Genomic DNA, 27939 nt, shown 5'->3' with positions numbered 1-27939 from the left:
TGTTTTTTTTTTTTGTTTTGTTTTTTTTTTACATGATGATGAGAAGATTAGTACCGTAAATGAGACAAACATGTTTTGAAGCATGATACTCATTCCTGCCACTTCCCCTCACCTCAGGCTCAGAGCTCATGCCCAAGGCCCTGTCAACTCGAATAGTCGGAGGCATCTGGTGGTTTTTTACCCTCATCATCATTTCGTCATACACAGCCAACTTAGCTGCTTTCCTCACTGTGGAGCGAATGGAGTCGCCGATAGACTCCGCCGACGACCTGGCTAAGCAAACGAAAATCTTGTACGGACTGGTGGAGGACGGTGCCACCATGACATTCTTCAAGGTAGGGTTTCGTTACTTCGGCGGTATCGTGGCGTCACTGTTTTAGTCAATACAGGGTTGAAAGGTCGTGGTGCTTTTGCCTCTTTCACCAGTTTTTTGGGTTTGTTTATCTTTTCTAACCTTTGCACTTATTAAACAAAGCCAAACTTTGTTGGTTGCTCAGTACCAACAGAATGTGTCATTCATGAAAGCTTTGCTAATGTCTTGTAGCTGTCATGAAAATCGGCCATTTTAGTTTTCTGTAGTTTTCTATAATGGTGTGATGTCGTTCCCATATTCTTGTTTCAACTCAAAGTAAATGCAGTGCAGCAGCACGTCATGCTTAAGTCATGTTTTCATTACCTGTATGCAGAAAATAATTTAAAAAATTACAGAAATAAAGGTCTTGAAACATAAAGCATCCACGTGTGTAATCTATGATGCGTTTTACTTATAGTTAAGTTGCTCAAGAAATAAACTTTTCAATAATATGGTAATTAATTGCACCTGACTGTCAACTAACATGTTGCATTGATATTCAGTCTTATAAGCAGCTCAGCGTTTAATTAACACAGCGCCATATGGAGATAATTGGCATCAATCAAAAATAAAAGCCTGAATATTTCCTGGATGTGCCACACATAATATTAAACAAGGCGACGATTTTTTATTTATTTATTTTTTTTACCAATCATACTTATTTTCTAACTTTTAAATACAGGACAACAAAAAAGCTATGTGTTTTGTCTAATAAGAGTTAATGAAAAATTTCTGTTGTTTTTCCACAAAAAATACTTGGATAGAATAATGTTTCTCATCCGTCTTAAAACACATCAAGAGATCAGATTGTGACGACCTTTCTCCTCTTTTCTTTTTTTTTTCTTTTTGCAGAAGACAAAGATCTCTACGTATGATAAGATGTGGGAGTTCATGAACAGCAGGAGGCAGTCTGTGATGGTGAAGAGTGTGGAGGAGGGCATCCAACGCGTTTTGACCTCTGATTATGCTTTCCTTATGGAGTCCACCACTATTGAGTTTGTCACCCAGCGCAACTGCAACCTCACACAGATCGGAGGCCTCATAGACTCCAAAGCGTATGGAGTTGGAACACCTATGGGTAAATCACCTGAAACCTTACATCCTGTTTCTTTTGACCGTTTTGCACCTGCTACGTGTTTTGTTTCAAAGTAGAGCATGATTGTGAATTGGAAGGAGATGTAACGCAGATTTTAAATATGGCACGTCCTGTGTTTTCATCTAACAAGTTGGACATGTCGAGAGATACAGAATCGCTGAAAAAATATGTTACTGGAGCAACGATTCAGTCCTGGCAGCGGCGGAGTTTATCTGTCAAAACCCAGCTTTTATTTTGGTACTACACTTTCGCTTATCAACAAGCCAATTTGCTTATTTGCTAAATATTTAGCATGGACCTAAATATTTATTTAGCTTGCTACCTCGCTAGCTAAATATTTAGCTAGCTAGATATTTAGTTAACAAGATAAATATTCACCTCAGAGCTAAATATTTAGTATGGAAAGTAAATATGTAGCTTTCAGGCTACATTTTTATCTCGGACTTCAACATTTAGTTGGGAGCTAAACATTTAGCTAACTAACTAAATATTTAATTTGAAAGCTAAATATTTAGTTTGTAAATTTATTTCTGATTTATTTTAGGGTTAGTTGAATATTTAATTTGGTACTCTGATATAAATGTACACATAACATGGTGAAAATATGCCTTTGAAAAGTGAACACCCTTCTTTTTCTTTCTCTGTAACAGGTGGAATAAGGCAAATTATTGCTGTTTTTTGTTGTTGTTGTTGTTGTTGTTTTTTATTGTGTAACTTTACAAACGGCACCCCATAACAGACTTCCTTCCTCAACTGTGACTGAGCCTGAGCTATTTTTTTTTTCCTTTATGCATTATTTTTGCGTTGGTTATAACTTAGATATGAAACAAGCGTTTGTGGTTGTTAGGTGAGAAAATTGTGAAATAGATCCTGGAGCATGACTGGCTGACAAGACGCATTAATCTCTTTTGCAAATTTGATCATTTGATAACAAAGAGCACTTAAGAAGAAGATTAAAATGAGTGTTTCAGTTGCCGGTTTGAGCCAGTTTGTGTTCTGCAATAAAACAGAGGAAGTCCATCTTTCAAAATATACTTTTTGTTACCAGACAACTAGAGCCCAGTAGCACACACACATTAAAGCCATAACATCCCGAGAACGCTAGCCAGAAGCTGTAAATTCATCCAGGACCAGCATCACAGAGGTTAAAGTGGTCACGACAAGGCCACAGAGGACACTTTTACCAGCTGCAGTAGCGGCGCCTATCATCAGCGATACGAAAGCCATCAAACCAGAGAGAATCATTCTTGGCTGGCCACATCTGGGTCTGACTTATGTCTTTGAGTCTAGGCCAGTTATGAATCTGCAGGGATGCAGTGATCGCCGTGGTGATGGGAAAGCTAAAGAGATGCAATGAAATATATCCCCATTGTGGCTGTGTAAGTGCAGAAATATTTACAGTGACGCCCTTGAGATGGACATATTGAACCAGAAGATGGATTCAGTCGTCTTTTTTTTTCTTCATGTGGCGATGCAGTGTAGGGATAAAATCAAATCGGTCTACAATGCATAAAAGTTAATAATCAAAACGTTCAATCTCAAAGCAATTACTGACCACTAACACAGTTCTGCCTCTTACTCTGCTATTCATTCCTCAATAGGCAAATTACAGCCATCAGAATGTTTCCTCAGCGGTTGTGAGATAGTTAATGTCTTTATTAGTTCAACTGAAGAATAGAAGTTATTTCCTCCTTTTCTTCTTTTGAACCGTGCCTTTGTCCTCGTTTCTTTCCTCCACAATCTATGAAAACCTCAGCTGTTACATCAACTTAAAAGCTCTTGCAGCTTTAAGACAAAAGCAGCTCCCGTATTACATCTTAACCTTTTGCTGCTTCTCAAAGCTTTCAAACGTCTTTTTTTTTCTCTCCCCCCCCCCAAAAAAAAAAAACAGAAATGCGTCATCTTCTGCGCTATCGACTTAAACTGTGATCCTATTAATGCTTGAGGCCAGACAGTGGTAAGAATGATGGATGTCCTCGGGTGTTGAATATCTGTTAGGTAGCTGTGTATGCACAGAGTGTCGGGAACAACGCTTTTCCATTTGCCCAGATCCCGCTCTCCGTATCCCCCTCTCCAAGGACCCATCCTATTAGCATTTATCCAAGGCCTGCTTTGTTAGGCCATCATTAATCATTTGAAATATGAGAGGAGCCAGAACCTGGGGACTCGGAGACTCGATGGATCTCTCATCTTTAAATGAAGTGGAGAAATGCTTCTCACATGCAAGCTCCCATGCATATACACGAATGTGTTTTGAGACCTGTGCTTGCTCCAGAGTGCGGAATGCATACAAGTGAGGCTAAGCATCTGAGGGGCGGGGGGGGGAAAAGAAAAGATCATAAATTTGCTGCAAAAAAAAACAAAAAAAAAACTTCAGTGGTACAAAGTGTTATATTCTGTTTTGTTCCAACACTTTCTTGTCAGTGTAAACACAGAGACTGAAGATGAAAGGATGATGGATGATGATGGATAAATGATAGATGAGACAGCAGGGGAATTAGTAAAAAGGAGCTGACAGGCTAAACTGTATCAGGGTGACAAACAAAGTGATGCTACCAGCTACCTGGAGCCATATTTTATTAATTTCCCTTGAGTTTCGCACAGAACGTTTTCATGTTTTTAAAAATAATTTATTATTAAAAAAAAAGACACATTTGTTTTTAGTCACGGCTTGTAATCCGCGGAGCCGAGTGTCTAAAATGGAGATGTAAAACCATGCTTCATTATGCATGAGATTGTAATCACGAAAATAGACTAATAGGCTTTGAGAGCTGTAAACGGGAAGCGTGAGGGCTCAGCCTAAGTGTTAATTTTTATTTTTGGTGGGGTTAAGAGAGGGTGTGCGCTCTGTGGCTCCGCTGTGGATGGGAGAGGACCACGACTCGGCTGCTGTGTGACAATTGCTCCAGCTTTGATCATGCCAGCACCCACTGAGCCTCAATGTCACTAAAGTCTGGCTCTCACCCACTTTCCGTGGATTTGGGCCCCGTCGCCTGAAAAAAAAAAAAACACACACAGCAATGGTGGAACTTTTATCTCCAGTACTCACATATAATCCCAAACACATATGGAACCGTGTGATGTTTGCCCCACAGGGTTCCTCTTTCTCTCTCTTTCTCTCTCTTTTTTTTAAGGCGCTATTTCTGTTGCATGAAAGTGTCTGTGAACAGCAGCTAATTTGTCAAAATCGACAGCGGTTCTGCTGCACAAAAAGCCAAATTATTGTTGCCAGCTCCCCGCACGTTATAATCCTCACGCTGCAGAGATGAGTGAGAATTTTGGAATCACTCTGTGAAAATACGGATTAGCGGGATTTGAAGAAGGACTTACAAAAAAAAAAAAAAAGAAAAACTCCCTCTAAGAAGCCAACAATAACATGACAGGTTTTTATGATCACAAGTCTCAATGTGTTTCACACACCCACAAAACAAAAGAGGGACTGTACCAGACTCTTAAACATGTTCGCCAGGCTCATATTGTGCCGTTTGTATCCACAGGCTCTCCATACAGAGACAAGATCACAATAGCTATTCTTCAGCTCCAAGAGGAAGGGAAGCTGCACATGATGAAGGAGAAGTGGTGGAGAGGCAACGGCTGTCCAGAGGAGGAGAGCAAAGAGGCGAGCGCTCTTGGAGTGCAGAACATCGGGGGGATCTTCATCGTGCTGGCCGCAGGGCTTGTGCTCTCGGTGTTTGTTGCCGTAGGAGAGGTCCTTTACAAGTCCAAGCAGAATGCCCAGCTGGAAAAGGTACAGCGGACATTTTCGTCACGACTACAGGAATCGGTCTCGGTGACAGCTAACGGTAAACGGTCGCGGGGGGGTCGTCGTTCAAAGACGCGTTTGTGTTTTGCACCGTGATAGAGGCTCATATCTGACAAGAGTAATCACGATGTGCACCGAGACGAGAGACGTGTACATGTTTCCACAAAAAAAAAAAAAAACACACTCTGGGCAGGTGCTTGGGTGAAGAATGAGAATTTTGAACGAACAAAAAGGCTCACACACTGCAGGCGTCCATTCCTGCTTCATTTATCGCACCGTTTCATAGTGCAGAGGTGACGTGTTGAGAGCCCTGCTCTTCATTAGACCAGAGTTCTGCAGCCTGGGAGACTTTTTGTTCATTCATCGTAACCAGCGTGCAATCAAAAGCATTTTCGGTGAAAGACTTTTTTTAAAATCTTTGGTAAAGGTTTAAAACTTACACAATGGGTTTGCTTGAGTTTAAACCCGCCAGCAGTTATAAGCATTCTGAATAACCGGAAATAAAATCAGCTGTCTTACCGACATTTACCTGACATTTTCTCATTTATATCCTCACTTTTGTCTCATCTTTATGCATTTCTGTCAAGTCCTGGATTTGCTCTGCATGTGGTAATACTCTACTGTTTTCTTTATAAAGCTATATATTTTATTAGACGGTCTACAAATTAGAATAAATCGCCAATAAAAGACAATCACAGCAAAACACGGTAGTGGCTGCATCATGCTGCCAGGCTACTTTTTTTTGCGTTTTTTTTTTGTAAAGGTGAATGAAATTATGAATTATGCAAGTTCTGACCTGGATTAATCATGCATCCACTAGAAGGATGAAGATGAAGATACCGGTAATTTCCAGTATCACAGTGGGTTTAAGCATACATCCAAATCTATCTGAGAAGTTCTTCATGAAAGGAAAATTAGTTTTAGAATCGCACAGCCGAGTTCAGAACTAAGTCTGATAGGAAAGGGTTCCGGAAGAGAGCTGCACGCGCAGCCCCCGTCTGATTCGCTTTGGAGAACTTCTGCAAATTAGAGCGATCAAATATTCATAAGTAAAGCTCTGGGACGCTGATACAATCCTACCAAAGAAGACTGAACGCTGAAATAGAGTGAAAATACGCTTCAACAAAGTCGTAGCTTAAGGCTGTTCACACGTATACAACCGGGCTTTTTACTATTTTCTTCCAAAACGGGTCTGCTTAGTTTACAGTTGAATCTGGTACATCACACCAGTCTTGTGTGAGATGCAAGGAAAAATGTTTGAAAATAGTTTATCAAGATCTCGTTTTCTTACCTTAGAAGAGCGTAGAAAATGTAATTTTTTTTTTCATTGTACTTAAAACATGTGAATGTTGCATTGCAAGTTTCTACACTGGCTGGCATAATTTCTTCAAAAGATTTGGAGGAAGTCTGTAGGATTTTGCTGCATCTTACAGTATGTCACATCAGAGAAATGTGACCATGGCTACAGTTAGTAGCCACTCAGTTGTAGTGAAGACATTTCAGTGGAAATAAACAAAGAACACTTTACAGAGAACCTTGTTTTTTTTTTTTTTTCTTTTTCATATTCTCTCTCACAATATTTGCAAAGCTGCAGATTGCATGACTGCAATCAGTCACCCAATCTTATTTAGCCAAATCGCACAAAAGATTAGACAAGTTCATGGGCAACACAGGGAGTGAGCCGGTGTGCAAGAAGAGAAGAGTCAACAGCCTCCTGCTTGTGTTCAGCAGTTTGCTCTGCTCTCAGGGTTTCACAAATTGTTTTGGTTTAAGTTTTAGATAATTTATTTATGAGAACATTGTTTTCCTTTTAGAGGGATTTCCACTTAAGCTGTTCCAGTGCCACACCGGTACCAGTGAGCATTTAGCATCATTTCGTTTTCCGTTTCTAAGCCCCGAACCGCTCACCTGAGAAGCGGAAACAAGCAGTGCAGTGCCACCAATGCATTACCGGGCCAGAGGACAGAATCACACCAGGGGTGGGTTCCTGCAAAGCGACGTGTATAAATAAGTTAGTTTCACTTTCAGGCTGCATAATTTAGAGAGCAGCAATAAAGAGGTGAGCTTTAGCGACTAGGAAAGGTGTAGCATAAGCTTGTTGTCTCTCTCGCAAGCTAAAGAGAGGGCTAGACACGCCGCACAGAACTGCTTATACTTACTCTTTTGAGGTGAATTTACAAACACTGATTGTGACTCCATTAATAAACACTGTTTGTGGTTTAATTTCCCCAGCTGGCACTGGAAATTCTGGCTTGAAACGGTGACTGTAACTCACATTTACGGCGTGTTTATGGGTTCGAGTATGACTTACAGAACGGATATGCCACCCGGCAGTCTGAGCCCGGAGAAAACACATACTGTAGCTAAAGCAAGCGATTACGAATTAGACTTATAGCATTAGGACGTTGGTTTGCAGAGATTCTGAGATAAATATTGTGTTTTCTGTAGATAAACAGTCTCCCCGCCATGCGATCTTCAACAGCAATTCAGAATACAGCAGATGGAAGCTGTTGAGAACTAACTCTTGCTTCAGCCCTGGTGTCACACTGGAACCGGCGTTCATACGGCACATCATTGAATTTTTTTTTTTTTTTTTTTTATTATTACTATTAGAAAAAAAAAAGACAGCTTGTTAATAAATATCCACATACTAGGAAACATTAAGAGCTCGCAGCTGCCGTCACTGTAAATAAGGCCACCTGAGTTAAATAATTACCACGAAAACGTCTTTTAATCAGCATATATTGCACCATCTTTCTTCCCCCTCAGGTTACGTTTCCAGAGTCTATCCACCGCCATCCGGGCTCTTAATATACGAGTGCACATTATTCATCGAGCAGAGTGGAGTATGTATTTTAGCGCACCATAATGTGTGCAATTGCATTTCCACATAATTGCCGAAGTCCCTAGATAGCATTTTTTAATTATTTACATCTCAAGAATTAACATAGTGCAGCAGCGTGTCACTTTATAGCAGTTGTAATTATTTCTATCTTCTTCTTTTTTTTTTGCAGACTGCATATATTTCATAGCATATCTCAGCTATCATTAATCAAGAGCTTCAGGACTGGGTCACAATATTCAGATGATTTGCAAATGCCAGGATTTTCTAGGCTTTCCAAGGTGCTCGTAATTTGCATACAGACAACAAGCCTCTGCTCTCCCCGCCTGCAAACCTCCTTCTACCCCACCTCACTTTTCACTACTTATTTCTATTTTCTCCTACACAGTTCTCCACTTCCCTAATCAATCTGCTCCTTTAATTATTTATTTCCTAGCATATATAAAAGATTGTATTCTTATCCCAGACAAATATATCGAGTACATGGAAAATAAAATACCTGGCGCTTTCTATTGATATCCATCTCAAACGCCCACACACATAAACAAACCGAGAAATAAATAAGTAACAATGTCATATTTTTATGCTCTCTCTTTTCTTGTATATCTTCTCCCCTCCTACAGCCTTTGAATTTGAATTACATCCTGCATAATTGGGTCAGGAATGCATGAGAATTGGATTTGCCAAAGTTGGTGCAAAGGCATATTGACATTTTATAGGATTTTACAGCACATACATAATTTAGGCACAACAGAATCTCGTATTGTAGAAGTTACATAACGCCATAACAGTTTACCAATATTTTTGGATTTAATCTTCTTAAGTGGGTTTTATGACCTAGAGGTGGCATTATTCTTTTTTTTTTTTTTTTTTTTACATAATTCCTCCTGGATTTGGTTCTTGTCTGGGGGGGGGACGGCTGTAAGACAATAGTAAGACCTTCAGATGACAATGATACTGACGGGCAAAAATGTTTAACAGAATTGTAAGCAGATCTCTTCTTCAAATTCATTCTTAGGGAATTATACATCCGGGTCTGCTTTCCCTGTTGCTGCTCAAATCGATCTTAGATTTTCTCCCCCAGACAAAATATGCCATTTTTTTTATTTGATGCGTTTGCCGGCAAAATCTGCATTTTTTTTCTCCACTGCTGCCTTTTCCATCTTTAAATTGTCCATAGTATTCCCAAATATTGCAGCAGCAATCAATGTCTTAACAAATATTACATCATTATTGTCAGCTCCTTGTCTCAAGCAGCTGCAACTGGAGCTTTAAACTCAGTTGGTTATTATCGTTTTTAGCACTGAAGGAGCCTTAGAAAGTGTCTTTTTTTTTTTTTTTCTTAGCTGTCAAAAAAGAGTAACTCAGTCTCTGCCACTTCAGTTTTATTGTCTATTCATAAGCACATAAATTTTTAGGGCTGCCAACCAAAACTTTATACAAGCAGGAGCAGAGAGAGATTTTTTTTTTTTTTCACATAAGCTGAGATGCTGACACAAAAAAAGGTAACCTTTAGCACTGCGAAAAGAAACAATGCACCTGAAACCAAATCCACTTCTGCTGCTTCTATTTGAGCTAAAACTAGCATTAGCATGCGACATAGCAAAGAGCTCATGAGCCCTCAGTTTAAATGTTCTGGGTTAATTTATCGCCCCCCCTTTTTTTTTTTTTTTTTTTTTTTGTGGTGACCATTAACACACCGACGTCTTTTCCAGAATGCTCGTCTCCGTCACTTTAGGAAAGCACACTTGTTTCTGTGTGTTTTTGGGGCTGTGACATTTGAGTATGTCTGGAAGATTATTAACTGACTTATGGAGAAGGAAAACTACATGACGAAATGCTGAACAGGCAACCAGCTGACTGAGTGCGGATGCATAGAACAGAATGTGCTAGAAGATGGAGAATGGGGCGGCAATCTTAATGAAGCAACTACACCACAACATATTGACGTTTGTCAAATTTGTATTTGCAGGGAAACAAATATAAACTTTGTGATTTTCTTTTCACCTCACAACTCTGTGGTATTTGGTGTTGGCGTCTGTTGTGAAATGTGTAACATGGAAAAGCATAAGATCCTACATTAGTCCCCACCCGCCCTCCCCACCCCCTCACTTCAATATTGATCTTGCTCAGTTGACGCTTACGGGTGAGCGTAACATAAAGAATAACTGCTCTGCTTCTTGTCCTTCTCCTCTTGTTTTCTTCTGCAGCGATCATTCTGCAGCGCTATGATGGATGAGCTGCGCGTTTCTCTGAAGTGCCAACGTCGTCTCAAACAAAAGCCTCAGCCGCCCGCCATCGTCAAGACGGAGGAGGTCATTAACATGCACACGTTCAACGACAGGAGACTCCCAGGGAAGGAAACCATGGCATGAAAACTGACAACACCCTGAAACATTCCCCTCAATTAAAATCAGCGAGGGGAGACGGGCGGGGGGTGGGGTCAAATTAACGCAGACTAGACCAGGGGCTGAGGTTAGCAGTAACAACAGGATTCCTTTTTGAACCAACATGCTTATGTCGACCGATGTTTCCTGTGGAAATACAGATACCTGAGAAGTGTCACCTCACTGTGACCGTTGCTTTTTGGAAGGGAGCTGGAAGCGGCGGACTCTCTCCCAGGCTGGGCGGGTGACGTGCGTAGACCTCAAAGCGGATTCAAGCAGGTTTGGGACAGAAAAAAAAAAAAAAAAAAAAAAAAAAAACGTTTGCTGGTTCACACACCAGAAGTGGATTTAAACACAAACACACACCTGATGTACACACAGACACTCATACTGTCGTTTCACACTCTTTACTGCTGTGCATAAGGGAGGACTCGGTTCGAACGATGAATTCGGTTGTAGTTTTTCTGTTGTCGTCAATGCCCCCTTTGTCTTACTTCCATGTCTGTGGCCCCTTCCTTCAGTGGCTTGAGTTTCTCTTCAATCATTTAAAGCAAACACTAATTTCATACCAAAAAAAAAAAAAATTAAAAAGTAGTCAACACCATCCGGGTTATTATGAACTGCTGTATAAAAGTGATAATTAGTTTGGAATCATCTATGCTGATCTTGTCAAATACTGTCATTTTCTTCTATATGTGCCAAAGTTCTGCCATTGTGAAGAACTTCCCACCACGCCTGTTTCTGTTTTGACGCCTCTAGAAGCAATGTAATCTGTCAAGCTCCTGACTCATGTCCGCCCTGAAACACTGTCAACGGTTTTTCGCTCTGTATCGGTCGTTGTTTAAAAGGTGGGATTTCTACAAAAGTGTTCGTTTTTGTACAAGAACAACGAAGTTTTGTAGTACTTTGTATCATATAGTAGCCCCTCCCGTGGACAAAATATGTAGCAGATAACCAACTCAGCCCTCGGACTCTTGACAACAAAGCTTCAGGCTCTGCTGTGTGGAGTGCATTGCTTTCATCAATCTGCGATTCAGTCTTTTGTCTGCCAGTCTCACGGGGGCCAGCGGTACATACTGTTTGGGGACAATGTAGTGGATTTTTTTTTTGGTTGGGGAGAGGCAATAGAATTGTAAATGAAGAGATCGCAAAGTAGGCAAAGGCGGTGATTCATGCTGAAAAATTCAGCTCTTGTCCTATCAGCGAAGGGTGTGGGTAAATAACAGTAGCTGCGGTGAGTCACCATGAAAGACATGGTAAAACATGCAAATGTTGCTTTTGTGGAATATAAATATAGTCGTAGTTTTGTAGATCTGTTGTACTACGATGAGATTTTTTTTTTTTTTTTTTTAAATGGTATGTCCTAAAAGTATTATTTTTTAAACCAGTGGTATTAATAGGTTTCACATATGCGTATCAGAGACTTAAGCATACAAAGTACTTTGTTTAAATAACATAAATTATATGAACAGACACAATTAAAAAACACTTATTTTAAAAGCTTTTCGTCAACGAAAAGCTCTTTTCAGTTACTATATAGTGTATATACTGCAAATATTTCTGACTTAGTTTGGAAAATGATCACTTTTAGGACTCATATTTAGTGGCATCTCAATAAATTATAATATCATTGAAAAGTTAATGAATGTGGCTTACAGCTAAACCAAAGAGCAGCCTCTCGTGAAATTTGAATACTACACATGACCCATAAAACACACTCAGCTGTCCATTAACACACCTGGATACGGCTCTCTCTGAAAATCCAGTTTGTTTAGCTTCATGTGCAGGATGTCACCGAGTGTTTGTTTGACAACTGTCAGGTCCTTAATCTATCCCACGATCTCGTAACATCCCCATATCACAACATTTCCGTATTTCGAAATGCTTTTTTTTTTCTTACTCTGATGAGATCCCCGAGGTTTATTTCTGAGAAACACAATTATGGATGTTATTAGCTGTAAGCCATAATCACAAAATTACCAGAAATAAACACTTGAAACATATTAGTCTCTGTGTAATGAATGTGTAAGATGTGTGTCTCACTTTTTTTTTCTGTTTTTTTTATGCAGAATTGCAAACGAATTCACTTTTCAGCGATAATCTAACTTACTGAGATGCACCTGTAAGTGACCTCAAAAGTGGGCCGTAATGATAGGGGTGTGAGTTGTGTGAATGTTGAAAACAGTGCAGCTGCAGTCAATCGGATGGTGGGCGTAATCAGGAGCCGCGAGGCGCTCGTATGTTGGATGGCAAATGTCCCACCTTAGCTCAAAAAAAAAAACCGGGCTGCGCTTCACTCATCTTTCCTCGAGTGGGCTTCATCATCTTGAGAGCTTGATGTTGATGATGGCTTGTGGGCTGAGCGAAATCATTTCTCCGCTAATTGTCTCCAGATGTGTGTTATCTTCATGACCTAACACGAGCGCATTTGGTGCAACAGCTCTTCCTGTCTGGTAACTCTATGTTCCCTGTTGTGAAATGACAAGCACACTCGGTAGGTTACGGCTCCCCGCTGCCCCCGTCTTGACCCGTTCGTTCAATTCATCTGGCGTTACAGGTGTTAAGACGACACCAACGCCCACGCGCGGCCCTCTAATGATCCTACATTCATAGGGTTAATTTAATAATTATATAAAAACTGACGAGAGGGATTATGTATTTAAGCTTTTGGTGATCTACTAGTGTTGCTTGTCATTTTTCATATAGCTATATCTAGTGGTGCAAAAACAAATTGAATTCCTGAAAACAATCTTCAATTGATTCCAAAGGCTTAGCGGTAAAATAAAGAAAAAAGAAAAGAACAAAAAACAAACAATGTGAGCTCATGGAGTTTGACATTGATGCAAGGTTTTACAAAAACTGTCATTAAAAATGTCATAACTGTAGCTCTGCCTCGTGTTTTTACGCACAACTCAAAGTGGTCTTTGCAAACAGATGTACTGTGGAAAAGTGTTTTTTATATATATATTTTACTATGTCTTTCTGGTGTGTTTCCACATTGTTACGAAGTAGCCTCTAGTTATTTGTTTTGTAATAATTAAGGTACAACCAACCAAATCGTCACGTTTTTGAACTGTGGGAGGAAACTGAAGCACCAGGAGAGAATCCACACATCCACAGGTAGAACATGCGGAAGAACCACAACCTGGGATCTGAACCCAGAACATTCTCGTTGTGAGGTAAAAATGCGTCTGTGCCTCCATGTAGCTGCATATATGCTAAGTTATCTTAATTCTGTTATCCTACTTGTTTTTGTCAAAAGAAAATGAAGTCTTGTTTTAAGCATATACTGACCTATGTGTGTGGAACAAAGGAAGGGCAATACATGAGAAATGAAGCAGCCAAAGTCTAAAGAATAGTTCTAAAAAAAAAAAACTTAGTTCCTGACTGTCACTATCAGGATTATTCGGCGATAGATCCAGCAGAGTGACGCGATTGCTGTAAATCAGAAGAAAAGGAGTACATGAAGTTCAACATTTTGACGTGTAAGAACATTAAAACCACTGCATGCATTTGTTTTGAGACTCATTCAGCATGATGTAGAACCTCCTTCGCTGCACTTACAAATACAAGGCCTTTGGCTAGGCCACTACCGACTTTACACATGCAAGACTGGCGTTCTGCCCACTGCTTTATTGTAAGATAAATCAAGGTCAGTCAGGAGCAGGACGGTATGTCAACATCAAAGCTCAAGTCTTTCCACAGATCCTCAAGTGGCTATCGCTCTGGACATTGAGTGGCCAATTCTAACAGATTAATATGTTTAATTTAAGCCACTCCACCATGGCGCAGGCTGAATGTTTAGTAACTGCTCATTTGGAAGGGGAAGTCCTCCCCCTCCACCCTCGTCCAAGTCTCAAGTGTTTTCCGGCCTCTGACAGGTTTTCTTTCAGAATGGCCAAGTATTTATCTTCAGCATTTTCCCACCGACTCTCACCAGTTGGTGGGAAGATGTTGAACAAAAAGCATCCACACAGGACGATGCAGCCAACATCATATTTCACAGTGGAGAAAGGTAATTGCAGGGTTTTAGCTCTTCATCAGACAAAGCTCAGAAAGTTCCATTTTAGTCTCGTCCGGACAGGGAATCTTCTTCCTTGTTCTTGTTTTATGCCCTACGTGTAAAATATGAAAAATTGCAAAATGAAATAGTCAAGACTTTCCTTTGATCACCGCTTTCTTCAAATTTGTGGAGTACATGAGAAGTACATTTGACGGATTATCCCACCAGAGCTGTTGCTCCTCCAGAGTCACCATGCCTGCTTCTCTCATTTAATGATTCAGACTGAATTAACTGACATGTCAAAACATGAAGTGCTTTTTTTTTTTTTGGCTTTTTTTATGCTAAAACTGCTTTAAACCCACAACTTGATTCCTGATCTGCCTGGTTTGTTATCTTGGTTTTTAAGATGCTGCTTTACAATGTTCTGAATGTAAATGGAAGCTATGCTTTTATGGCTTATCATTTAAAAATATCTAAAGTATAATTTTACTTCTACAGCACAACCAAGTGTGCATAAAATCCTTATTGAATTACATTTAATTTCATAGTTTTAGAGTGATAACAGGTGTATTTGTTTTAGCCTGGCATGTTAATCTGTCGTTAAATTATTTATGTTGTTTATTTCGAAGCACACAACTCACTATTTTGTAAGAGTCGGGCAAAAAAAACAAAAAAAACAAGAAAGTGATCAAGACCACATAAAGTGTTTCAACAAAGTTTTGCTCTTTAGGATGTAAAGAAATAAAATAAATAAGAGAAAAGAATTCTCTGTGGAGTAAAGCCTCCTCATCTATTACCATGAATATACTCCTCAAAAGATAATCAAATATCAGGCTAATCGACTAATTCCCCCCAAAATACTTGATTTAATCACACTGAATGAATGGGATATAGTTGAACTGTAAGTGAAGACCAAACTGAAAGCATGTATGACGAGGTTTTTTTTTTTTTTAGCTTGCTCCCAGGCTGCCTGTATAATCTTCCCCTGGGCGGTGCACCTTTCTCTCTGACTTACACGGGATTTTCCAGAAGTTGCAATGAAAAACCGTCTCTGCATCTGCAGCTCTGCCGCCGTCACACAAATGGCCACCCCTGTTCGCCCTCCAAAGTGACAGGGAAGGTCAGAGCATGCTTCAGTGCGTTCAGCGGGGACCGTTTAGTCTGTCACACTTATTTCCATCATATTAAATCTTCTTCCTCCTTTTCCTAAGTGCTCATTGGGAAGGTATCCTTGGATAACATCTTGTTCATCAGACAATTAATGGCCGGGATTGCATTGTAGACAGAATATCGCTTTCTGAATGTGACTTTGGTTTGTCACGCAGATATCATAAGTAAATTGAGTCTGTCAAGAAAGATCTTCAACGAGGACGTTGGCTCCGCTGCTCACTCCCAGTGCGTTCAATAATTTATGATCGCAGGTCGCAGATTAATATCATGTAAGTCTGCTTGATTATTATCATTTAATTTTTTTTTTTTTTTTTCCCCAAGAGCGCACCCATGTACAGAGTCCTGGTGTAGTGCACACTCTTCAAAAGATAAAATATGCAAAGTTAAATATATCCTTCCTTCATATCACTGCTATTTTTTTATGGAGTCTCAGGTTTTGCTGGGCATTTTTTTAGAAACCTTGAGAGGAAAATGTATTTAATTTTTTTTTTTTGATTAGCAGCAGCTCTTATTTTATTTATCTAGCATGAAGCTGAGAAGATCTGCGCTTGGAGGGACTCCGTCAAGATAAGAAATCAATTTTTTATCCCAGAGTTGCAGTGGTAAGTCTACCATGATGGTTCTATTTTTAACACTTATTAGGTGGGGGATTATTAAATTTTGTGGCAGGATTTATAATTCTGAACTGATTAATTTGATCATAGACCTCACGAGGCCATTTTCATGAGTGCTTCACCCTGAACCTCTGAAATTTCATATCCAAATCTTATTAGTGAGGGTTGACAAAAAAAGGAAGATTTTTTATTATTATTATTATTAAAGCTAATAAAGTGCCATATTAAAGCATGTAAGTGGGCTTAGCGTGGTCTGATTCAGCAGGCAGTTGTGTAATGTGCTCAGCACTGATGCATAATAGTGGTGCGAATACAGCAGTCTACTGTATTTGCATACCTTGCTATGTGCAAAGAGCAAGCAGTAAAAAAAAACAAAAAGAGCGGACGGGGTGTGTGCAGCACCGCACGACACGTCAGGATGGAAATGACTTAAATGCGGTTTGTGTTAGAGCAGCTTTGGTTGTGGCATAATAAGAAGACAAGATGACAGAGAAAATTAAGAAAAAAGCTGCAAGCTAATCTGCATGATGATGGTGATGAATATGTTGTCTCCGGCATTTCTCTGCATTGCCTTTCTGTCTGCTGGCAGGATTCCAACGTAAGCTAGTGGAGTCACTTGTTTTCCTTAGAAAATGTGACTAGTATTCAGAGATTTTTTTTTTTTTTTCTTATGGCGTTTGTGGCTCAGAGGGCAGTTTAGTTGTCTAACAATTGGAATCGTCTTTGTTCAATTCCAGGTTTGATGTCACCTTTGGGCAAGGCACTTAGCCCTGATCTGTGTCATAGTTTGATCAAATGATGTGTGTGTCGCTCTGGTTTAAAAAGCATTTTTAGGAGTTATGACCAGAACAGCACAACATAGATGGAGTTCCTTGACCATTGATCCAGAAAATTGACAATAAAATGCAAAAGGGGAAGGTACTTCACAGCTTTTTGAACAATGAACAAATGCTGCAGGTGGGAATAAAATCGTTTCAGTTTTCTGTGAAAAGAAAAATTCTGCAAACTTTTGAATTTACGGCGGCTTCAACAGAGGGCTAAATACCAGAGGAGCTCTTGACACATTTGTTATCAATCAGCAGTACAAGGTCTAATGGTCTGGGATATTCACTGGACAGGTTTCTAGTCAATTGTTGGGCAACACAAGGCAACCATGCATACACTCAGACCTGAGGGCAATTTATAGAGGGCATGACGGCATTTACCTAAAGATAACCTGTGTATTCATAGGGAGATCGTACAAACACTGTAGAAGGGTTCTTGCAAGGATTCAAACCTGGCTGCATTGATTGCCCCAGCATGCAGTCCTTCCAAGTAAAACTGAAATGCATAATGAAACTACGTCCTTCAATCAATCAAGTGGTGCCAGTGGGAAATGATAGAAGGCAAAAAAAAAAAAAGCTTTGTTCTGATGAAGTGCTGTTTTTAATTTGGCCATCATTCCAGAACTTGGTATTTTATCACATTTGAAAGCTGCTGCAGTGGGTAGTTCTTCGTCTGCGGACATTTTGGTGCTTTAGAAATTAGCTTTGGTCTCTTCTTGTGAGCTCAGCCTGTATAAAGGGAATTACAGTAAAAGCGGAACCGACTATATACCACACACTTGGGAGTGTCCCCCATTTTTGTCCCCCTCCTACACCTACGACAAGAGGGGGAGGTCAGTGCAATAAATGTTGGCCCAACACATCATTTAAGCGATCGGCTTCAAACTACAGCAGTTTCTTTTTTGTGCGTGTGACCTGAATGTGAGTTTTTCCACAAGTCAAGGTGTGCAGGATATAAACTCGGTTTTAGCTGCAAATTAGTTTCAATTTGAAAGAATGATCCTCTGTGTCTTGCAGCAGTTCTCTTTTGGTTGTGGTTGCATATCCGAATGTCTTTTCTCCCAGTGGCAGATGTGTTGTGGTGGGTGGCAGCTGCAGAATGGAGGAGCACAGATTGCTAAGTGATTCACCCTGCTCCTGGCATCTCCGTTACCCCATGAGTCTTTTCACTGACAGTGTTTTCATTTCTATTGGCTTCATGTGTAACTAGCATGGTTTGGTGCTTTGACAGCTCTGTCGGGAAAATGACAATTCAGGTCTCCTTGCTTAGAGGTTATTTCCTCTGCTGTGACCCGCTCTGTGGGGAGAAAAAAAAAAAAAAAACAGAGGGACCCTGGCTGAACATGACACAGGATCACATTTGTTTTTTTTTTTTTTGTTTTTGTTTTTTTTAAATGCACGTGTTGCTGGTGCTCGGTCCGATAAAATCCCTGGCCTGATGTTACAAATTAGCTACCGCGTCTGATGGCATCTGCTGGCCCTTTATGCACACACCAGAAATAACAGTGTTGAGTGTTGAATCGGTCACATCTCCTGAAGTGTGAATTGTATTTTGTTCACTGCTGTCAAATAGTATCCTCATCCCTTCTCAAAAGAGAGAGAGAGATAAAAAAAAAAAAAAAAAGAAATAATCCCCCCGTTTGGTTCTCTCGAACAAATGTTCTGCCTCCTTCCCACTTCCATCTGCCTTTGAGTCATTCATAGTGTTGATTCCACCTCTGGAGGAATACATCAGGCATAACGCCTTTTTCTTTCATCAGGGCATCAGCTTTAAAGTAATTTTCCTCCTCTCACGGGGAGCCAAATGGAGACGAGGAGATGTCGATTCTCTCATCTCTTTGTCTGTCCCCTTTGATCTCTTCCGACATGAATTCCCGATGCACAAAAAGTAAATGCCCCCCTCCCCACCCCACCCCAACTGCCCCTCCCCACTCCCTCCTCTCCCCTCACTTTCTCCGGAGCATGGTTGATCATACAAAATTGACCAGAAATGACTCCTAATGACCCCTGTGTTTTACTCGGGAAAACAGAATACCCCCACAACACACTCCTTGCTTTCATTACGCCCAGTGCATTTTAATGATGGATGAATTATTCAGGGTGTGCTTGTAGATATAATAGTCCAAACCGCCGATCCTGAGAACATCTTTATGAGCCCTTGTGCGAGATGAGAAGGATTTTGCGACAAAAGGACGAGGGCTTGAGCAAAGGCGCGCACGCTGGCGCGTATCGTTGGCTGTTGCATTTACAGTCAGCGGCTGTGATTTATGTTGTATTCCCTGTGCAGGAGCCCCCTCTATCTCGAAGAAAAGGTTAAAGCATACAGCCTGGAGGCAGTGCTACAAAGGTTAACACGCAGTTTAGGCACGCGGCATAGGGAAAAAGGATTGGGAAGATACGTGGTCCTCTCTTCTCTTTGGCCTGAATGCTGCCTCTGATACGCGGGAACCCTCTCTGTGGTGTTAAGGGGTATTTATCCCTCAGTTCTCTCCATCCCTCCCCTTTTTAAACATCCAGCACCTAACACCATAAACACACCTGACCTTGACAAAGCCATCTCAAGAGATTGTATCTCAGAGAAGGGAAGAAACACGATGATGGGTAACTGAAGGAAACCGTAAACAAACAGTGTTCATACCGTCCAACGCCTAAAGCGGTGTGCTTAAAGATGTGCTCAGGAGAGAGTCAGTGAGACAGAGTGATGATTATAAAACACACACACACACACAGTGCTAGACCATTAAAGAGGAGAGGGATAAAAGAGAGAGGGCTGTGAAGACACACCAGTGTCTTGGTGAGTCAGATGTGTTGAGGTGATTAATCTGTTTTGGCTGTCCTTCACAGGCCTGAGGCTGGGTAAATATCTGGCAGTGCTACGCTGCCCCCTTTTGGAGAAAAGAGGAAGACAATAACATGTACAAAATGAATCATCCTTCACCTAGTTCCTTGAATTTTGAGATATTTGTTGTCCATATTTGATAGAATGTCTGGTTTGAAAGTAGTCTGATACTTTTTACACTCAACCTTTTTTTTTTTTTTTTAGTTTTACCTTTCTAAGATATTGTAATTTGTTTTTACCTTACAGAAACTTTCATTGTGACAGATAAAAATACCAACTACCAAAGCATTGCTGCATCACATTTGCCTGTAAATCACCTATTATTCATGTAATAATAAGCTGGTTTTCTTCACTAACGGTAATGTTTTATTTTTTTTTTTTGTAGAGAAGTAATGACATCATGCAATCCGGTATACAGCAGACTTTTATTTCTTTTCGTACATCAGGCTTTTAAAAAAAACGCCACATTCTTCAGCACTGATTTGTTGAAATAACTATCTTCGTAGCTACAATGTATTAATGAATTAGAATATTTTTTTTTTTAAGTTGATGTGTAAAATCTAAAAAGTCCTTTCCTTTAAAACAAAACAGGCTTTGTTAGGCTACAAAATGATACCAGTGCACAGAAATATTGAGATACCGAATCTGAGATTTGTTTACCGATATCTGAACATCTTGGAGCAATAACACGTACTTTAATCTTGTTATGATGGTTTTATTTTCCAATCAAGTGAAACATTAAAGACATTTAAAAATCCAACCCAGACTTCACAGAAAAAAATAAAATAAAATAAAAAAAATAAAGCAGTACACAAATACTGAAACTGAAATAATGATTGATTTGCACAAAGAGGAACATTTTCCCAGTTCAAAAGCAAATCAGTGCTTCAATTTAACAGAAACAGAGCATAAAGACTCTCTGGCCACAATGTAGAGATTAAAAACACGCACAAACATGGAAACAGTGAGGTTATTCATCAGTGCATAAAAGGATCCTGCACTTGGCTGAATTTAAAAAGGTCCCCAAGAGGTACAAACGTTCGGCTACGGCTTTTTACACAAACACTTCTGAAGGTAGGCTTATTACAATAAAAGACAAAAAAGGAAGAGCATATTGTATGTAAAAACACAGATCGGCTGTCAAAGGCAGCAGTTGAGGTATGTGAAGTCCAGTATTTATCTGTCCAGCCACTATATGTTTCCCTGCCCTGCATCATGTCTTTGTACATTCTGTCTGCCAAGGAGCGTTTGGTAACTCACTGCTCCGGATATTTAAGTTTAAGTGTTTACATTTATCATTAAAAAATAATAATAAAAAACATGTATATATATATATATATATATATATATATATATATATATATATATATTCAAAGAATTTGAACTTACAAATGGGTCTTTGAGGCACACAAAAAAACATTTTAAGAGAATGCATTCATCGCTAAGACCAATTTATCTGAAGTTAAACATTGTGACGTGGGTAAATTAAAAATATTGTTTTCTCTTTTTACCTGCGCTAACTTCCACTGGCTTTCATGACCCTGGTGGACAAAATCGCACAATTATAGATACTGAGTGAATATTTTATGCATTACGATAACTTTATGATAACTTGCATACATAGCTATAATATCACTGCGTGATGTTTAGAATACCAAAAAGGTGCCACTATGCAGCCATTTTCAGCTCTACTGAGAAGACATTGTAATGAAATTAGTCAAATAAAGATGGCCAGCTTAGTTTTTTCTTTTCTTTCTTTTTTTAATGCTACAGCAGCTAGTTTGGCGCCCATCTTTGTTATGCAGAGATGCTGAAACACTAAGGAAATTTTTTGTTTTTGGGGGGGGGAAGCATAAAATGTGGTCCAAAACCTTAAAACATGAGTTGTGCCAGAGGCTGTTTGATGCGTACAAAGTTGGGTCTACTCAGCAGTTTCCTGCTCTACAATATTTTCTCTGGTCAGACTGTAATTGATTATCTGATAAATACTGCCGTGTTTGTCTCGGGAGTCAGAACTCGTAGCTGAGAATGACTCCACACCCGAGTTGAGTGTGTTCTAGTTGCAAGTCGGAAAACCAGCGGGATTTAAGAATTGCGTTGGTCCTACATACGACAAGCTATTAATAGCGTTTTAAGTCTTCAAACACAAATGATTTCAAATAGACATTTTACAGCACTATATATATATACCACTGGTTTAACGAGATGTAAACACAACACAAAAGTGCTAAGAAATGGTTCGTATCAGCAATTTTCGCAACATTTTATGAATGCATTACATCAGGCTCGAGGCTGTTCCACGAGCTTTGACTATCCCAATCGCTATCTTAACATTAGGGGCTGCTCCTCTTTAACCTTTGATTCAAGACACTAGAAATCAACATTTCTAAAGGTCAAAGGTCAAATGTTTTCCCCACACAAAATCTTCAAATCCAAATGAAGCGAGCTGCATGTCTAGACAGAAACTGAAGGTTCTTCTCCATCAATAGGCAATGACATAAGAAATGTCCAACAAATACAGCCAAAGAGTTATTTTAAAGGATTTGAAGAATTATTTCTGCCAGACAGAGGTGGGTTTGACACTGGGTCCTCTATTTTAGTGGTCTATAAAAATTACAAGGCAAAATATTCACAAAATAATGAACCAATTCAAATGATCAAGGGCATTTTGGAGAAGAAGCATTATAAAGAATCCTAGCTATTTCAAATAAAACAAGATTTATTTGAGATAAAAGGGGCAAACAAAGAATTAAATAAATAATTTTCTTTACATTGCCAATGAGGACAAAGGCCTTTTTCTTGTAGCTTTGTAAAAAAAAATATATATATAAATAGTTGTTCGGTATGATGCTCCTCAATGTAAGTTCTTAAGCAAGAAAATACAAAACACTTCTTGGAATCCTTTAAACTTCTTTCTTGCTCTATTGTGTCTTTAAACTTCATTTAATATAATCAGATTTTCATTTCCCATTTGCAGGAAAAAAAAAACATTTTTTATGATTACATGTTTTATGCTTTTTTTTTTTTTTTTTTTACCTTAACATACACACAATTCAATACTTAAGGCAGTTGAGAAAACAGCAATGCATAAGAGGGGAAAAAACTAAAACTGAATCTGAAATGTCTTACACTTTATGCTGCCTTTAAAAACCACACATTGTTCATTTGTGCCATCAAATACATTAGTCAGTAGTTTCAGTGCTTTTTAATAGATAACAGATTTCTTACAAATTTTTAAACTTTTTTTTTTTTTCAAACCTAAATGTTTCAGATCCTCCGTAAAATAGACAAACACAACTGAAATAAATACAAAATTAAGTTTTGAAATGATGCCTTCATTTATTCAGTGGGGAAATGTTTTCCCGTCCATCTACGATGCCTTGTTGTGACATCCTAGACAGAAGCAACTGCCACTAAGTGTTTGCAATGATTGGCAATCGATATTTTATTTTCTAGGCACAGACTGCAGTTTAAAGTTTCTCAATCACACTTTAACCAGTGCGCTCGTCCATAGAAGGTTACCGACGATCCCATAACCTCCATTTTGTATTTCTGAACTGGAGTTGTTATAGCATGCGTTAGATCGTCATCCTGCAGCATTTAGCAGACGTTCTCCTACAAGGTCTTCTGGCTGAGATAAGAATTCATCCCCATCCAAACACTAGATCAGTTTTATGTGACCTCCTGGATAAGCGTTAGTGCGTTCCTGGAGTGATTTTTTTGTAGTTCTGCCCCCTCAACCACAGGGAAGGTGTGGAAGAAATTGTGTTGATGATCTGAAACATTTAGTTGTGAAAAACGAATCTAAAACCAGGAGTAAAGGAGAGAAAGTTTTTCAAAGCACTGCAAACTGATCAAGATCAAATATTAAAGCGAACAATAACACTGGAAAGTCATGTTTGCGTGTACATCCCAAAGCTCATTTGAACAAGCTTTCTGTCCCGTGTGCAGGTCCACCAGAACACAGTCATTTTCTCAGTTGATTTTGAAGAGTAATACTGCTTTTATACGCAACGTTTAATCTCTTAGAAGTCAAAAACACTTTTAGGAATGTCACTAAATGAAAACAAATCACCTTTTAGTACAAAACCTACTGATTTTTAAGAGTAACTGTTATTATCTCTGGTTTATATAAAACAAACAAGCTTACACGAACGTAATCATTGTTAACGTCAATTAGCTATATCTAACAGAAACAACTTTTGATTATCTTGAGCTGTGAAAATGGTTGACTAAGACCATTACCATGGAGCCTGCAGGCAGGTAACAATATCTATTTGGTAACAAATCAAACTGATAAAAATAAAAAATAAAACGGGAATCTTTGCTCAAGTGCAAACCTATTATTCTTCTCCTTAGGCAAATCATCATCAAGTGGTTGTAAAAAAACAACAAAAAAACAAAACAGTTACGATAAAATGCAAAGTAAAAACAGTCGTAGTATTTTAAAAATGAGTCTCACAACCATAAAATATTACATTTGTGAATAGCTAGCCCAACAATCTGAGGTAAACTCACTGGCTTTGTGCAAAGTAATGGGTGTTCACTCATCACTCGCAGATTTGAGACCTTGCGAAAGTTTTAGGAAAAGCGGCAAGTAGAAAGAAACAAACGGTAAAAAAATGATGGAGAAACAAGCGAAAAGCCACATCGGGGCTGATTTCTTAAAACCATTGTGACACAAAGTAATAATAATTAAAAAAAAAAAAAAAAAAAAGAAAAACTGCACGGAGGAGGCATGCGACCTGGGAGCAGGTAAGGAGCTTGTCGAGGAATAGCACTAATGAGGTAGTTTTTTTTTGTTTGTTGTTTTTTTTTTTTTTGCTGTAAACAAAAAAACAATAGTTTTCCAGTAAGAAAAAAAAATTAAATCTGGAAAGGAAGACGGGGAAATCTGTGGCAAAACATAAAAGACTGTCTAAGACGATTATTATACAGACTAATATTAATAATACAGCTCGATTAAAAAAAACAACAAAAAACCCCAGAAACCAACAGCTATGTGTAACTCAGGAGGTAGTTGCTATCATCAGTACTTGAACTGGTTATATGTCTCTTCGCCGTTGCTTAAGAGTTTGTGGAGTCCGTCAGTGGATGATTCCCAAAAGAATAATAAACACTTCTTTGCTTACTTTTTTTTTTCTTTTTCATTTTTTTTTTTTTTTTTTTTTTTTTGGTTAATTCCCTGAGACGAGTTAATCATCCTGAGAGGAGCTGTGTGTAAAAATGTAAAAAATACGTCATACAAAAAGATGTTTCCATAGAGATTTAAGCATGAGTTGCAGTTTGGTCAACCACCGTCTTTTTTTTTTTTTTGTTTTCCTGTCAAAGCTGCATCTGTTGTTTGATTTTCAATGCACGCACACATTCAAAGCTGTATATTACTTAGAAAACACTTTGCTGCACTTTCAGCAATAAGTTGCTCTATTTCCGAAAAAGCAAGCACTTCAGCAAGTCTTAACTTTTAAATGCCTTCAAGAAAAGGAAAAAAACAAACAAACAAACAAAAACAAAAGCCAAACCTCTTTGGTATAGAAATATACCAAAGAAAGTTGGTTGTCTTAACAGAGCTTTTCAAAAGCCCACATGCCAGTTTGATATACTTGTACAAAGTTATTTGATTTGTCAGAACATTAAGATACAACTCCAAAGCGACCTTACGTGAACTTTGTGAGGAGTCGACTTCAGATGAGCTCTTTTCACATTCAGTATGGTCAGAGAAGAGTTGTTAGGGTCAGTTAAGTGCCACTAAAGCCGTGCTTGGGATTCAAGTTATACCGAAAGCAACACAATCCGTCCGGCTATTTCTCCCTCCATTGTTTTGAGTCTGGAGGAGCAGCAGCAGCAGCAGCAGAGACGTCATCCCATCACCTGACTGGTGCTGACTGACAAACGCTAGGCACTGACGGATGAGGAAAATATGGTTCGACTTTACTGAAAAACATTTTTTCAAAAATTAAAAAAACAACAACACTAAGAGAGCAGACGTTATCGACATTCACTTCCCGAGGGAAGAAGTTGTGAGGTATTATGTGAGTAAAGCAGCTATGATAATGAGGTTATGCTAGAAACTACACCTTCAAGGTGAGTTTTGTGCTGTGACCACGCAGTACCTTGCAAATGTGTTATGCCCTTCAAACTTTGACACGACTTCGACGAATATCATTAGGGTTTTCTGTGAAAGGGCAGGAGTGAGACAAATACTTGGTCATTTAAGAATCTACAAAGTGTGGTGTGTATTAGTATTCAGCCCCCCCTTCAATCTGACAACTCTCAAAAAATCTATCTTACAGAACTTGGAAGGATTTGATGGGAAGATGGATGGAGCTAAAATATGGGATAGTTCAGGAAAAAAAAAAACAAAACAAAAAAAACACTGGATCCTTGAGGATCACCTTTCAACAAGACGACACTTAACACACAGACAGAGCTCCAATAGTTCAGATCAAAGCATATTTGTGTGCTACAATGGCCTAGTCAAAGACCAGAACAAAATCCAATTGAGAAACTGTTGCAAGTCAACTTCCTTGTTTTTTTCTCTCTCTCTCCCTCTCCATTGTCATTAAATATTGACAACATTCCCATACAGTTGGCCAAATAAATTGCTGGCATGCTGGTATCTGAAATATTATATTCCACGAAAAACTCCATCCAAGGAATCATTTGCAATTGGGGCTTTCGAAACCAGGCAATTCAAACACTGCACGTTGCAATTCCCATTAGATGTATTGTGTGGCTGCGACACACCACTAAAGACTTGCACCTTTAATTGCAGCAAAAAGTATCGACTCGGGGGTGCCGGATACAAACACTCTGCAAATGTTTTTTTTTTTCTTTCCCTTACTTATTAGAACTGAAATATCCCCAATTCTTTGCTGGTCAAGAACATAAAATACCCAATAAATGTGCTGAGGCGTGCAGTTGTTACACAACAATCCATGTAAAAATTTAAAGGGGTGTTAAAACTTTTGCAAGGGACTGTAGAAACTAATCGGTATGAGAAAGAGTAGAGTATAAAAAATGGAATTGTCTACGTTGAAAACGGGTAAATAGAGGGAGAGTTTTCACACACCACGACGTATCCCATGCACTTAAAACAGGGCTGTGCACCTATTTCAGAGCCAAGTCCTTATATATATATATGCTTACTTAATGTTAATATAATTTTAATTATATCTTGTAACTTTACATATATATATTAAAAACTACTTTAAACTAATTATGCAACAACCAAAATGGAAGTCTAATGATAAGGCCTTTACTTAAAACCTAAACTTTGACCTAGACTGATTACATATTTGCCTTATATAATATGCGTCTATCTGTGAGGACAGGAAAACGGTGGAGTTTTAACAGCCATGATTCGCCCACAAAGAACACAGTTCTCCAGTTTGACAATTGTGATTTCTTTCGGAGTCTCCGTGCCACGCGCGCGCGCACGCACACTCTCCCTCTTCTCCTCTTTGTTCTCAGTCTTGCACTTGCTCACACTTCAACAATCAGTTGGTCCAGTCCGTGTCACGAAAGCGATATGTATCGAGGGTTTTGAAATGAGACAAAACGTACTCTAGCAGCTCAGCGGCGCTTTTAAAACGACCCCTCAGGAATGCATTAAGTTTCCCCAAAAGATCTCTAGAAGCCAGGCTAAAAGTCCTGTGGGTCTGGATTATTACTTAGACGGACTCAAGCTCTTAAGAGTTGTCCCCTAATCCATTTTAAAATGAGCTACCGTGTGTGCTGTGAAGATGCAATCGGGATTGTTTTTTTTCCTCTCTCTCTCTCTCTGAATGATTAGGCTTACAGTATACAGTTGTGGCTTTCAGTCTGCAAAATAAGCAGGAAGGGGGGGGGATTTTAAAATAGCCACCCTTCAGGTCCGAGGGGGAGAAGAAACATCACAGTCATCAAAACCTACACACAAATGACATTTCACCATTGAGCTGCACAGATTGAAACACAAAGAATTATTCCCTGCAGTCACCTTTCCAGCAGTCGTTTCCATAGCTGCACCAGATGACTGCAAGTCAGTCGCACACATTCACGCATGTC

The 27939-nt window shown here is 39.2% G+C and overlaps 1 protein-coding gene across 1 annotated transcript in view; it reads left to right on the top strand.

The window, feature by feature from the left end:
• LOC106920676 (glutamate receptor ionotropic, kainate 2) overlaps nt 1–12443 on the top strand; it is a 56323-nt gene extending 43880 nt beyond the window's left edge. Inside the window, exons 12-15 of the mRNA XM_014991831.2 lie at nt 118–335; nt 1205–1430; nt 4946–5196; nt 10264–12443. Of these exons, the coding sequence (XP_014847317.2) occupies nt 118–335; nt 1205–1430; nt 4946–5196; nt 10264–10428 (860 nt within the window). The 3' untranslated portion in view covers nt 10429–12443. The remainder of the gene's footprint in view (nt 1–117; nt 336–1204; nt 1431–4945; nt 5197–10263) is intronic.
• The last annotated feature ends 15496 nt before the right edge of the window (nt 12444–27939 follow it).

Source organism: Poecilia mexicana, unplaced genomic scaffold (genome assembly GCF_051168715.1).
Source record: "Poecilia mexicana isolate PSO_F unplaced genomic scaffold, ASM5116871v1 scaffold_21, whole genome shotgun sequence".
NCBI lineage: Eukaryota > Metazoa > Chordata > Actinopteri > Cyprinodontiformes > Poeciliidae > Poecilia > Poecilia mexicana.
Note: the sequence above shows the minus strand (reverse complement) of the source record. Positions and strands in the feature narration are given on the sequence as shown.